General features: G+C 42.6%; 1 protein-coding gene across 5 annotated transcripts in view; it reads right to left on the minus strand.

Annotated features, from left to right (window-relative positions):
* The window catches only part of MAPKAP1 (mitogen-activated protein kinase associated protein 1), an 88,711-nt gene that overhangs the window by 65,644 nt on the left and 8,248 nt on the right, over positions 1 to 14,819 (minus strand). For all 5 annotated transcript variants that reach the window (XM_017810337.1, XM_017810336.1, XM_017810338.1 and 2 more), the window contains 3 exons: positions 12,416 to 12,740; positions 9,237 to 9,326; positions 4,731 to 4,879 (listed from right to left, as the gene is read on the minus strand). In XM_017810337.1, the coding sequence (XP_017665826.1) occupies positions 4,731 to 4,879; positions 9,237 to 9,326; positions 12,416 to 12,674 (498 nt within the window). In that variant the 5' untranslated portion in view covers positions 12,675 to 12,740. The remainder of the gene's footprint in view (positions 1 to 4,730; positions 4,880 to 9,236; positions 9,327 to 12,415; positions 12,741 to 14,819) is intronic.

The following is a 14,819-nucleotide window of genomic DNA, read 5'->3' on the forward strand; positions in this document are numbered from 1 at the left end:
CTGGGTCTGCCCATTGTCCTCTGCTGCCAGACGGCTGCACAGAGGCACAGTGACCACACGAAGCAGCACAGTGACCACAGGGGGCTGCACAGTGACCACAGGGGGCTGCACACTGACCCTGCTGAAGCAGCTCACTGACCACACAAAGCAGCACAGTGACCACGTGAAGCAGCTCACTGACCACAGGGAGCCACACGCTGACCAACGGGGCAGCACAGTGACCACACAGAGCCACAAACTGGCCCTGCCCAAACACGGGCACAGGGGCAGGGACAGGCACAGCCCCAGAGGCCAAAGCAGAGCTGCTCTGGAGTTGCCCAGCCAGGCTCACACCCCCGGCTCCACACTGGGCAGAGCCGCTGCTGGAGCCCCGGCAGCTCCCTGAGGACACTCCAGCAAACTGAAATCCAGATGAAATACAACCAGAAACCAAAGGGAAGGACTGCTTCGATTTCAGCAGAACAGAAATCTCCTCCCCCCGAGGCCAGGCCAGTGGCCCAGGGCACAGGAGGGCTCAGCACCACTGCCCAGCACAGCCACTGCAGGAGCTTCCCAGCACAAATCCAGGGTCAGCCAGCGGAGAGAAGGCTCAGGGAAACCTCAGTGCCCCCTGCAACTGTCTTAGGAGGGGATAGCAGGTGGGGATTGGTATCCTCCCAGGCAACCAGTCACAGGATGAGAGGAAAGGGCCTCAAGTTGCACCACAGGAGGTTTAGGTTAGAAACAAATTCTTCCTGGAAAGGGTTGTAAAGCACTGGCACAGCTGCCCCGGGCTGTGGTGGGGCCCCGTCCCTGGAGGGGTTTAAAGGATGTGTGGATGTGGCACCTGGGGACACGGGTCAGTGGTGAGCACGGAGGTGGTGCTGGGCTGATGGCTGGACATGGTGATCTTAAAGGTCTTTTCAAACCTTAATGATTCCATGATTCTAAATACTGAACCTGCATTTTTATATCACATATGTTAACATATATATTATATTACACGAGTGATAACACTATAAAAATCTTTATTTCAAGTGTCTTACTAGAGTGCAGGTGGTATCTAAACTACTACAACTGGCAGAATAAGCCAATGCTTTAAAAACAACCCCTATGCAAACTTGTTTCAGATTCAAATGAGGATCATTCTACTCAGCTTAGGGGCAAAACATTTAAATAAAAAAATGCTTTTTTTCCACACAGAGATCTTAATCCTGGATTAATTATTTTACACATTTTCCATATTAATTAAAGCAGTATTGCTTCTTCTTAAGTTCTTTATCTACTTTCTTTGAGTAAAACTATTTAATACTGGGGATTGTGCAAAACATTTGTTCATGATTATGCAGCATACAGTCAAACAAGACTGAAACAAGAGCAGCATGCAAAAATGTATTTAAGGACTATCATCCCAAAATGCTGCTAAAAGCTATTAACCAGTACGTGTTAATTGCCACAGCATTCATATTAATTTTCACTTCGGGCCCGACATTGTGGAATATTTCCCCTGATACATTTTAAACAAAGTTTAATTTAAGGAACTGCTTCTATCAACACTTACGAAAATTAACAGCCTAGCAATTAGCACTCATGAATTATCCCTTCCCCCATGCTTGCTACAGCATCATTTTTAAAACAGTTGCTACAAGAGAAATTGTTGGTTTTTAACCCATTACCAAAATTAGCCACCAGAAACCTTGTAGCAATACATTCCTCACAATAGGATTTGTAGCATCTGTCCAGTCAAAAATTACATGGACCAATTTTTTTTTTAAATTATCTCCAGTAGTCAAGCAAACCTACAGAACTCCATAAGTTCAGAAAAGCCAGACTTTCTTCCAACTCCATTTGCAACTAGCCGTGCAAGTAGAAATTTTAAAGAATTAAAGGTTCTTTTCATACAATATTCCTAGAAAGAGTTTACAGGATTTATTAACCAAGATGTACAACCCATGTGCTTTACAAAACATGCAAACAGGTCCAGGGCTGAGGTTTACTTTAACTATTTTAAGGAAAAACTTGAAGAAAGAGTGAAGAGTAGTTACTGTGTGCTTTTTTATTTTACTGTGGCTTTTGTTATTTACTCTATGTACGGCTTTAGTTAAGAGCTGAAGTTTTACAGTGTACAGGAATCCACAGATCTGTCCTGAGTAGTGGTGAGGCAAATTGTGTGAATTTTTGAGCTGCTTAGAATGCCTCCATTGTAGTTGCATTTCATAAGAAATGTTCTCTACTGTTTTGATAATGGATGAACTGATCAGGACAGGAAGAAATTAGAGTGCTTTAAAATTTTACTATTTCATAAAATCACAGAAGTGGTTATGAAAAAGACACTAAATCTGGCAGAAAACACCTGCAGGATGTAAGCACTGACTACACTGTCCTGGTTGCTATCACAGCTCACAGGGTGTTCTGATTTGAACTGGAAAGCTGAAAACAACACATCAGACGCTGGGGGGGCAGGGAGGAAGGCCCCTGAGGAGGGTTTGTTCTACTTCAGGTCAGTCAGGGACCTGAGTTAGTGGTAAGTGAAAGCAGTGGAACAGCCAGCACGAGGAGCACAGACAGGGACAAAGAGCTGGACACAGCAGCACTGAGCTCTGCTCCTGCTTCACCCACACACCAAAAATGAGAGTTACTGAACACCCTGAGACCTGCACTACCAAACCCAACTGTGCATAAACCAAGGGCCTGGTTACAGCTGTAAAGATTTCAGAGCCACTGTGATCCCCTGAGTAAATACATAATTAAGTAGGGTGTTTTTAAGACATGTTTAATTAGGCCCCCAGCCCCTCCTCACCCCCCCGCCTCTCCCCAATTATGGATCATTTCCCCCAGAGATATGCAGCTCTGGTAATTATGTAAATAAGTCATGCACTATTCCCTGAAAGAATTGTATTTCTGTGAAAAACTGCTCATCTACTATCAATAAAAATAAATATGAGACCTACAATATTCCATTAAAAATAATTTTTAAAATCTCAATGTTTTTGAGATTAATGTCTGAAAATACTGCAGAACTGAAGTAAAATAACTCACAATTGTACTATGTTTCTTCTCTATCTCAAATGATCAACCAGGTATTTAAATTGGACAATACATACAGAAGTATAGCGAATAAATTTTGTAAGCAAACTATTGACATGCTTAACCAGAGTAATATAAACTATGGTGTGAAAATTACTACAGTGAGATCATACTCCAACAAAATGCCCATTCAAGTATTTTGGAATGTGGAGAAGGTATTTTGATTTGTAGATCACAAATTGAGTGACATTGAGGTATCTCATTAATATCTCAAACTAACATGTAGAATGCAACTCCCTTCCAATGGACTAAACACCTGCTAAAAGTATCTGATTTGAATACAGGAAAATTAAGGTGTTCATTACAGTCAACTACAATTTCTATTAACACAGTACAAATTAGCTTGGACTGTCAAAGAGAGAAGGAAAAATGCCTCAAAATTCCTCAGGTTTCCGAGAAACAAGACTTGGACATGACTGAATTACAATAGAATTCTCTTAATACAGAAGTATTTTATTTTTACTTCCTCTGTGCACACCTGCTGGAAGTACAATTAAATGCTCGCCCAACTGAAATTTTGTGGCACAAGAACAGCAAAAGTGGAGTTTAGAAAAACAGTCTCTCATTGCTGTCAGCATGAGAGTGCTGCTGTCACCCACCAGTGAGGCCAGGAATTGTGAAAACCTTAGTCAGCACTAACTGCTATATGCTAATAAGTACAAAATCACAATAGAGGAGCTTTTGCTACATGGACTTCATAGTTCAAAGGTTACCATTTCCCAAATATTCCAGATGCTCCTAGATATTCCAGCGGAATTACAGATCTGACTTTCCACTTCAAGAATATTCAACAGAATATAAAATTCTTCCATCACAATGGTAATGAAGCTCAAACTTCATCCTCCCACAGGAGATTCCACAAACAAATCCAGCAGAAAACAGATCTGTGCAGTATTTATAATTGTTTTGGAACAATACGACACTGATCCATCACACCAACGTTTATATTTCAGTTTCTGGTGCTGATGACAGAGAAAAATATTTCACAATATGGAGTACAGGGAAGATAGTTATCCACTACTGAGTGATATCAGATCCATCTCCTGAACTGGATGTGGCCAAGGAATGAACTGACCTACCAGGTTTACAGCCAATCTCCTCCCCGTGTTACACAAATGAGCTCTCGTGCAGAAATACATCGATTAGTGCTTCCTTCTGCCCCAGACAGTGACCTATTGATGCTTCAGTTTTCCACCCTCAAAATAGACAGAGGCTTTTCCCACTCTCACTGGAGCACTTTGAGGATGAAGACACAAATCATGGAATATCCAGCAAGTGCTCTGATGTGGATAGCCAGAACAGGTTTGTTTAAATGCCAAATAACCAATCATTTATACAAAGGGTCTCACCATCAGCTGTAGAGAGATGTCCCATGACTCTGCCACACTAAAGATGCACCTACTAACCTGCTGGAGAAGGGAACAGCAAGGTAAGGAAGCCTAATGCTAAGGCCAGAATTTTGTAATGGAAAGGGGAGAAATGGTCCCACCAAACCTGGAACTGTTACATTTGCATGGTTCCAGATAACCACCTGTAATACCTGACGGGCTGCTATGAAGCCTAATTAGAGTTTGCACAAGTCAGTGCACAGGGCACTGCCCCAGGCCTGGCACTGTCAGGGCAGGGGTCCCTGGACCTGAGATAAAAACACCCGGGCCACTGACCTTGCCGTCGAACTTTGAGTACTCGTTGAAGGGGTTGTTGAGCTGCAGTGGACACTGCTCCAGTCGCACAGACAGGATGGATTGCTTCCCAGAGCACGGGGATTTCACTCGGAAATTCTTTTTTTCAAACAGGGAGCTCAGCTCCTCAGCTGCAGATCAGAAAAGAGATTAGAGGCACTGCATGAGGAGATGTACAGAGGCTGCTCTTACCACAGAGAGATAATATCATAAAAGGGAGCACAAAATAAAATATATAAAACAACAAATGCTTCAGCAGGGCAGGATCTACCACCATTCTTTCATAGCCCAAAGATGTGAAACCATTAAGAAGTCTGAACAATGCTACTGTTTAGGCTGAGGAAAAGATGAATTTTTCCCATACAGAGAACAGAACAGACCAGTATAAGTTCCATTTGAGTCAAGATAAAAATCAAGAGAATGACACATTCCTTGTCTTTCTACTTGCCTACCTCTTCCTAAATGAATAGGAAATACTCTGGAAAAGAACTGCTGACACATCTATAACACACCGTGCAAAAGCAGTTCAAACTGGGCCTGTAACATGTGACATTGGCCACACCACAGGACAGGATCACACTGCCCCACAATGCACTATAATGTCACTGTGCTGCCAGCACCAGGCTGGGCACTGCACCTCAGCCAAACCAACCATTTCTGCAGATTTTACTTCTCATGGTAGATTGGATATGGCCTCCCCTTAAAAAAATGTCAAACCTGAAACCACCATTCCAGACCAACAGTCTGAACAATAAAAACAAAAAAAGCTTTCTAAAAACAAAGGGGATGTGAGTTCATGAGTTTTTTGTGTGGTCTGTGAAGGCTCATAAAATTCTTGGACAAGCTGAATTTCCAGCAACAACTTAATTCCAAATTTACAGGCATACTTTCAAAAAACCCTAAAAATTAGGGCTTCTTATGTTACATGGCCACTATAAAATCAGGACAGAGCCTGGGGTGGTTCAGCACATCAGTACCAGTGGGTCTCATCTGCAAGGGACTGGGACTGAACCTGGACAAGGTTTCCCACATCTGCTCCAGGAACCAAGAGCCCCCAACCTCCATCAATCACTGCCTGAGAACCAACACCAGCTCGCCCAGCCCGACCCTCCTGAGCTTGGATTCCCTCACAGCTCACAGATTTCCATTCTGCTGCTCCAGGGAAACCACAGAATACGCGGAGTTGGAAGGGACCCACTCCCAAGGTGGAATGACCTGGGAATTGGTCTGCAGGGAGTTGGTTTATTTCTCAGAGTGCAAAATTAAAACTTGTCAAATGATAACTAGTCAAAAGCTCAGTTTATTTTTATCAGCAGATTGCCTGAAAATTCAGGCAGTTGGCAGAGGTGCTAAATACTGGCACTGAGAGATCCCCAACAGGCTTGTGAGAGGCTGCAATTAACCAAAAAAGCTTTATTTAATCCCTTTAAATGTGGCCACTTTTACCCTGTTGGGTTGGGGTTTTTTGGTAACAAGCTCTAATACCTATTTGTTTTGTTTTGTTGGGTTTTTTTTAAATCTCAATTATCATTACGCTGGAGTATTATCTTCAACTGATATTTTTTGGGCATTTGGAAAGGACCTTGGAACCCATTATAATGGTTTTACTGGTTCAAGTGTAAAAGCAAGCTTTTTATCTTCTGTCTCTAAGGAAATTTTAGTCTATGCTATATGGATTTTCCAGCTTTGGTGAGTGTGTTGGCTACAGGAGCTACTCTGTACAGGCTGAGTGCAAGGCTTTGGAAAGATTCCCTCGATACATTGTTAATTTGCATTTTATATGCTCTGAAATGAACCTACGTCAGATATAAATGCAATGCCTTTCATCTGAAAATACACAGTGCTTTATAAAAAGGAGTAACCTTTGCATGCACATCTGTATTTGGTTTACATTTCAAGAGGATGGTGCCAGACTCTTTTTGGTGGTGCCCAGCAACAGGACAAGGAGAAAAGGCCACAAACTAAACCACAAGAAGTTCCACCTCAATGTGAGGAAGAACTTCTTTCCCTGGAGGGTGGCAGAGCTGGAACAGGTGCCCAGGGAGGGTGTGGAGTCTCCCTCTCTGGAGACATTCCAAACCCATCTGCACACCTTCCTGTGTCACCTGCTCTGGTGACTCTGCCTTCCAGGGTGTTGGACTGGCTGATCTCCAGAGATCCCTCCCAGCTCCAGCTATTCTGTGATTCAGGACCCAGATTCTTTACTGACATGAATTGATCTCTTCACTGCATGAAGCCAAAACATTCTTTCTGTTTTACTGAAAAACTGATGCACGGGAAGGTGACAGGATCTGGGGCACAGCAGAACAGTCACCCTCCCTGAAATGTCCCTGTATGTGATAACCCCCTGACCAACTCCAAAGGCTTTCTTTTCCAATCCACACACCACTGCCACCTTATCCTTCTCACCCACCCTGGCACAACAGTCAGCCTGTCTCACGGCACAGGCAAACACAGGAGCAGTAGATAAATAGTCTTTTTTCCTCCTCATTACCACATACAAAATTACTGGTCTCTCACTTCCCTTAACCCTGGTTTGGGTACTTTTGTTTCTGAACACAGTAATAAGAAATAGGAATCACAAAAAATACTCAATTGCCAGATGGCTTCAATGATGGCCACACACCCCACTGCAGGAGAGCAGGAATGCTTGTGAGACTTTCTCCCTACAGTGAGGCATCCCCACAACAAGTGACACATGACATAACAGCATCCTTTTGGTTTGCACACTGTCAATCACAGGCTCAACTCTGCCTAAAGCACAGGTGAACACGGTCACAGCCACATCTCCCCTCCGAGAACAGCTCTGTCTGTTGTTGTTTTCACAGGTATTTTTCCATAACCCCAAACTCGAGGAGCCGAGTGGACAATGCCTCTCTCACACACACATGGTGAAGAGGAAGCTGCAGTGAATACCCTCTAGGGCTCCTCTTTCTCCAGCCCTCTTCCTGCAGTGTTGTTGTTCATGCAGATCTCAGTGGCTAAGCAGAGAAGGACAATCTGCTCTGCTAACAGACCCCGAGTGCCTGGAGTTTCTACATAACTTATTTTTTTATTTAAATCTGTTCTGCAGCAGGCAGGCACTGATCTATTTGCCTGCAAGCCCAGCACATTCCTCAGAGGGGACAACTCTCACTGCTGGGGCCAGATGATGTCTGTCTGCAGGGCAGCACATAAAGGAATGAGATGTGATGGAGAAGCCCACAGGAATGGGATGACACGAGGGGCAAAGACTCTGCAGGAACCTGAGTGTGAGTCAGGTCAGTGTGCAGGGACAGCAACCAGGATAGAGGGAAAGAGAGAATTGCATCATCATTGGGCAAATGCTATAAAATATTGAGCAAAGAGTTGGAGGTTATGGTAGATTAACCTTTAAAACCTACAACTCTGCTCACAGAAGGAGAAAGGCAAAAACATTTCAGAATGCATTAACAGGGGTATCCACCACAGCTGAACACTGAATTAAGGATTAGTGCAACTGTGCTGCTCATGTGAGCAGCTTTGTTCACTCCTCTGAAAAAGATATTATAGTGCTGGAGAAGGTTCTGCAAATGACAGCCAGGGAGATATGAGGATTTAGGCAAAAAAAGGAGATTACAGAGGGACCTCATTAAGATATACACAAATTTTGAAAGAAGTAGGCATGACAGACCATACAAAGGTTTCAATGTGTGTCAAACACAACAGAAATAGAGACTAGCCTGAGCTCTAAAATAGGAGAATTCAGACAGATTTTTAATTTCATATATTACAGTTTAAACTATGTAGAACATCCAGTCACAAATACTTAATTATATAATTAAAAAAAAAGAATCGAATATTTTTGGAGAAATCACTGATAATAGTTTTACCAAGGAAAGGCCAGATAAGCTAAGGCAGCATTTATTATGCTTGCATTTAAGTAGATCATATATACACTCGTTATTTCTACGGATTTTCACCCTATCTGAAAAAGTAACTACAAAAATATTCCATAGAAATAAACTCCACAAAATCCTTCATCGCACCCTGTGCACCAACACCACCAGGAATGGCTGGAAAGCCACCCGGAGATGCTGATCCTGCACTTGGAATGCAGACACCTGCCAAGACCTGCCCCTGGAGCAGAGTCCTGTCCCCTCACTCCCAGGTGACACCGAGGGCTCTGCCACCCCCAGGTGCCCTCCCTGGGCCAGCACCCGCCCGAGGAGCAGATGATGTGAGGGATGAGAGAGAGCACAAACCCCGGGGTAACACCTCAGAGTGCCAGAGACAAAGCAGCCACTCCAAGTACTTCAGACCAAACCGGGTTTAAAACACTTCCTCCTTCCCTCTGCCTTTGTAAACGCTGTGGAACGTCCTGGTCCCGGCACCGGCCCCGGAGAGCACCCCCAGCAACTGGGGTCTCCTGTGCTTGGAAAGCTTCAGGGAAAACTACACACTGCAAACGTGGCACCCACTGAAGGCAGAAATAAAACCAGTAGCAAAATAGAAGACCTTTTCTTTTACCTGAGCAAGAAGTATTTCTGTCTTTCCATTGAACGTTTTTGCATTTTATTTGATTTTGTCTCTCTTTCCGCAGACGTTCTAGTCTCTGAGCTTGAAAAGAAATATTACAACTATAAGTTTGTCAATGAAAGTTTACTATAAACAAAGACATAATTAACTACCTTTATATGAATAAAGATGTTTTATACTGCATATGTGGGGGAAAAAGTCATAAAATTTTAAAGGTGGCACCCCTGAAAAGCAAATACCAACAAAAACATGAAAATGTTCTTGATTTATAATTGAAATTAGAGGATATAAAACATTAATAGAGATCATAAAGATAGTATTAACATGGAAGAGAATAATAAAATGTGAAAACTTCTGTGATTAATATGACATTTCATTATATAAATCATTAATAACGGTCTTAAAGGAATTTTAATGCACAAATGAACTGAAGTGAATATTACATTACAGGAATAAAATTACTGTTATGAATTACTCTACCCGTTTCAAAAATTAAAGATAAATGAACTCAGACTAGACTATTAAAGTTTTAAATATAAAATCCTTTATCTAAAAATCATGAAAATTATAAAATGTCAAAGCGATATAAATTAGCACAGCTTTTTCTTCAGTGGGCTGAAACAGTTTATAGGTAGTAAAATAAATGATTTGTATCTTCACAACATTAGTCAAATCCTAAAATGAATATAATATTTCTTTACGTATATTTTGACTCCATCTTCAAAATATGGTTGGAAGAAAAGCCCCAAATAGTTCTGACACCAAAGAACTTGCAGCCCACAGTACCAGACAACAACTTAAATCACCTTCTTGTTAACAGTAAGAGCTTCCTTGGGGAACAAACCTGATGGAGGCCAGCCAAGACAATGACCCCAAGATGAGCACTGGTGTCACCAAGTGTCCACTCAAAATAAGCAGATTAGACTGGAAAGTAGAACTAACAATGCTGACCCCTGAAGGAAACAATTTGCTGGATATGTTAGCAATTTTGATGTATTGAGATAATTCATTAACTAAAATGGGTTTGCAGAAGAGATTCTAAAATGCTAAATTACTCTGATGATTTTTAGATACAATTTGAGCCCTTCCAGCAATTAGAAAAAATTAATAAATATTTTCTATCCCTTCTGTTGTTATTCTTTTACATTTAAGTCTTTAAACTGAATTGTGGACACAAAAATAGGGGGTTTTTTGCCCCCATAAAAACTCTCAACCAGGGAACTGAGAAAAAATACTCCTTTGAGGTTTAACAGCTGTAACAGGCAGTTTAAGGTACAAACACAAATGGGGACTTTGATAAGTATCTCCCATTTAAGTCAACACGATATGATAACCTGAATACCTCTAGGTAGCTTCCTCTTAAAGAAATAAGAAAAGTATGTCTCCTCATAAGTTTAAATATTGGGAAAACACTGTTGTAGCATAGATATTTCATATATATAAAGAAAAATATAAAGATATAAAGAAAAAAAACCCAAATTTTTTCAGTTATTGTCCAGACTGTAACTCAAAATTACCTTCCAAAAGCCTTTCTTTCCAAACGGGCCATCATAAAAGATCTGTTAGATCAACATGTAAACAAGGGATAAGGGAAAAACTGCACACTAGAAGGAAGAATAAGGCTTATTTGTACCCTGTTTGATATTTTCACCCCTTGTCAAAACAAATGTACTTAAGCACAGTCACCATCTTCACTGACTCCATTCTCTTCTTCCACCTACAGCTGACCACAGACAACCATGTACTGTGGGACTGTGCTACAGCAACACCAAACTAGAAGGAATGATCAGCACCTACTAGAAATGTGAATTATTGAAGGCAGCCAGTGAAAGCTTTAGGTGTGAACAATGTCACTGACCAAATGCCACTGTGGCTTCAGTAACTGTCAGTATGAGCTGAGCCTTTGTTCCTCCTCACCAGAGGACCCAGTTTGCTGCTCTCCCACACCCAACACCTCACACAGACCAGTCTCCACCTGCCATGCCAGGGGAAAAGGCAGAAAATCCTCTCCCTTAGTGCCTCAGCCACGACTTTAGAATATGCCCCCAGCTGGCACCTGAAATGGCTTCAATCCATAATTCAAATGGTCTGCTCCCTTCAGAGTTATGTTTTTGAAGCAATTCTATAAAACCTCAAACTTTGCCTCTCCTTCCTCACGAGTTCCACCATCCAGGGAACTCTCCCAGCCCCAGGCAGCACTGGCAGCCTGGCACCCTGCATTCCCACCAGGCCTCCCTGGCACTTTGGGCTGGAACTCAGCCTGTTTCCAAATCTCACTCTCCGCTGCCCTGGCTTTCCTGGAATTTTTGACAACTTCCTCCTTGTAAAAGACATTTCAGTCTCTCCAACACCGCACACATTCCCTGGCAAGCCAGAGCACAGAGGTGCTTTCTGAGCTCTAGGTGGTGTTATAATACCTGCAGAAACCATTTGGAAAAAGATATACTGAAACACAGAAAAAAAGAGCTCAGTACTGACCACCCCACACCAACCTTCTCATCTGTATTTTACATCACAGAATGCCTGTTCATAATATTCCTCAGGTCTAAGTAGAAGTCTGGATATCCCTGATATAAAACACCAGATGGGGCAGCTTTCTGCCAGTCATGACAGACTGAGCATATTTTGCAAAGGTATTCACCCTTAAACTTTCTAATTTGGTAGCTTAAACCCTAGCTCAAGGTTTTTCTCAGAAATAAAATGTCAGGAGACAAAATACAGACAAATCATTCCCTTCACTGGCTCACATCAAACTTCATTCCTCTCTTTTATAACAGATACATTTGATGCCTCACTAGGTAGACTTTTTCTCAGAAAATAACTATCCTGTTCAAAAGTTAACACCCCTCCAGACAGTAACAATAGAAATATCAAAGGCTGTTCGTGTACTTTGGATTTAGATTTGATGTCTTTTACAACTTGATTTTTTTTAATATATAAAACTGACTAACTCAATGTTCCTCTGTACAGGAATAGGTAAAACAGCAATTAAAGCTCAGGTGACAGCACAGTAAAGTAACTGAATCATTATGTGTCCTTCTACAAAAGGGCCTCGACGTTACAAAAGGAGAAGTTTGACAGACACCAAGCCAGTCACGCTCTGATTTATCCACACGAGCCAGACGAAGAGACTGAACATAAAGGCTGATGCTGCTGCAAACATCCCTTACCTGTGTTTGATCGTCTTCTGATCCCGAAGTCCCAGCTTGAGGTAATATCGACTGATTGGGAATATACATAGCCCTGAGTGTCCCCGTTGCTCCCCTGTGGTTCTGACCCATTATCCCCATATGCTGACGAGGGATTGAACTTCTCCAGGTCAACATCGTGGTCGATGAGGACCATCTCACACATTCCCGTGTCATCGCTGGTCACGTGCGACTGCCGGATGTGAGCGAGGATGATGGTCGGGTTGTCCAGGAAAGCCATTCTGTCCACAAGTCCCCCACTTCACTGTACTATCTTCTCTCCATCTTGTTTCATGGACACTCGTACCTAAAAAATAATGCACGCAGCATTTTAGGAAAAAAACCCCAAACACAAATAGCCCAAACCCCCAGTTCCAGCAGGTTATTTGGGATACACAAACCCTGACTGACTCGGGGTGAATTATTTGCATTCTGCTCCAGTCTACTTAAGTTACACTGGTTGTTGAGATCCAATTAAGGAAGAGTGGGCTTGGAGGACAGCCTGAAACCCGAGTCCCAGGACAACAGAACACAACAGACACCTACAGACAGGTCTCAGTACCCTACAACACATAATTGCTATAAGGCAAAATACTCCAAGTACTACACATAGGAGGACAGCGAGAAAATACACACCAGAAACATCTGCCCATTCCAACTAATCAATTTACAAAACCAGACAAGGGGTTTGGAATTCTTTTTACCCATCATAAATAACTGTGTTACTGATCTTCTTCTGCCTCTACACACCAACTCTTTCACTACCTTATTATAGACCCTTTTCAGTTTTTGTATTTCCAGGAAAAACTTCAAACACGAAGAGATTAGTGTCTCAGGGCAGAATATTGAACATCTGCTGCTGCATGGTGCTTCACACAGGGCAACTGCTGTAACACAGAGAAAGCTCTGTGACCAAATACCACATGCCTGAGCTCTAAAGCACTTTAACAACAGTAATTGCCACTTACCTAAAATATTTCATTCAGAACACTCAAGCGGCCTTACGAAACAAAATAGAGGGCAAAAAGGAAAAAAACCCCAAACCACAAAACCCAAACCACGTTCACACTGTTATCTGATTTTCTGCAGCTGTGGATTTGTAGTTATGTCAGTTTAATTCAAGCCTGGGCTAACTCTGGAAAGGGGCAACCCCATGCCCTGCCTGGCCCTGCTCCAGGAATTCTGCCACCTCCCAAAGCTGGCACCAGAGCTTGTGGAGCTGTGAGCTGGATCAAAAAACGACCTGCTGAAAATAAACTGAAAAGAAAAAAAGCAACTCCTCCTGTTCAGGCAGGGAGTCCATCGGTGACTAGCTTCAGGAGCACCAGGCCCAGCAAACCCAGGCAGGAGGACCAGCAGGATCCAAGCAGAGCCACAGGCGGCTCAATGGAGCTCAACGGTGACCCCTCCACCTGAGGGGAGGAGGCCAGGGGGGCTCGGTCTGAGCTCACACACAGGGCAAGACTAGATGTAAATTCCAGAAGTTCAAAACCCCCACTGCTTTTCTAACCAGAGAAAAACACTTTAACCTGGCTACAGAGCTCAGTGTGTGTGTTTGGGATTTTGAGCTCAGAAACACAATCCCCTGTCCTTGCAAAACTGCTGTCAGCAAAAAGAAAATACCACAGGAAAAGGAATGTTTCAATCATACAAAGCCACATCCCATGAAAATCTGGTAAAGGCAGCCTGCTCTTCTCCTAGCACATTCTAACAGAGGGAAGGGGAAGAAAGGACCAGCCAAGCTTGTTCCAGGAGCAGCAAACACATTTCACCATCTCCTCTGTACACGTCCAAGGGGAAAGGTGTATGGAAAGGTGTGTTAACACAGAGAGGCCTAGAGAGCAGCTTTGGCATTTAAACAGTTGGGAGCAAAAGTAAACCTTTATTTGGACACTCATCTAACCATGACAAAAGAAAATTGTGAAGGTTTGTTGTAAATTGCAAACCCACCATTCCTAGATGTGTCCTCCCCACAGAAAGCATTGACATCTTCTAATTACAACACTCAATAAATAGAGACTTACAGCCTTGAGAATTTTAGACTCTTTTTTTCTCCTCCCTTGGCCACAAATACTGTTGTGTTTTGGGTTTTTTTTTGAGAGACTGTCCCCTTTCTGCTTTAAAAAATATAGACAAATTCAGAAGTAATATATTTAACAACAGACTCAGCAGCGAGAAGGAATTCAATAAAGGAATGGTAGAGAAATAAACCTGACATGCTGCCGGTTATTAATATACTACTGCTACCATACATTGTAATAAATTATGCTATTAGTGAAATTCACTCCAGCAGGATCCTTGGAGACCCTCAAAGCCCAACTGGGCATGGCCCAGAGCCTCGCTGGCCCTGCCTGGAGCTGGGAGTTGGATGGGATCCCCAGAGGCT

Source organism: Lepidothrix coronata, unplaced genomic scaffold (genome assembly GCF_001604755.1).
Source record: "Lepidothrix coronata isolate B3197 unplaced genomic scaffold, Lepidothrix_coronata-1.0 Scaffold28, whole genome shotgun sequence".
In the NCBI taxonomy this organism is placed as follows: Eukaryota; Metazoa; Chordata; class Aves; order Passeriformes; family Pipridae; genus Lepidothrix; species Lepidothrix coronata.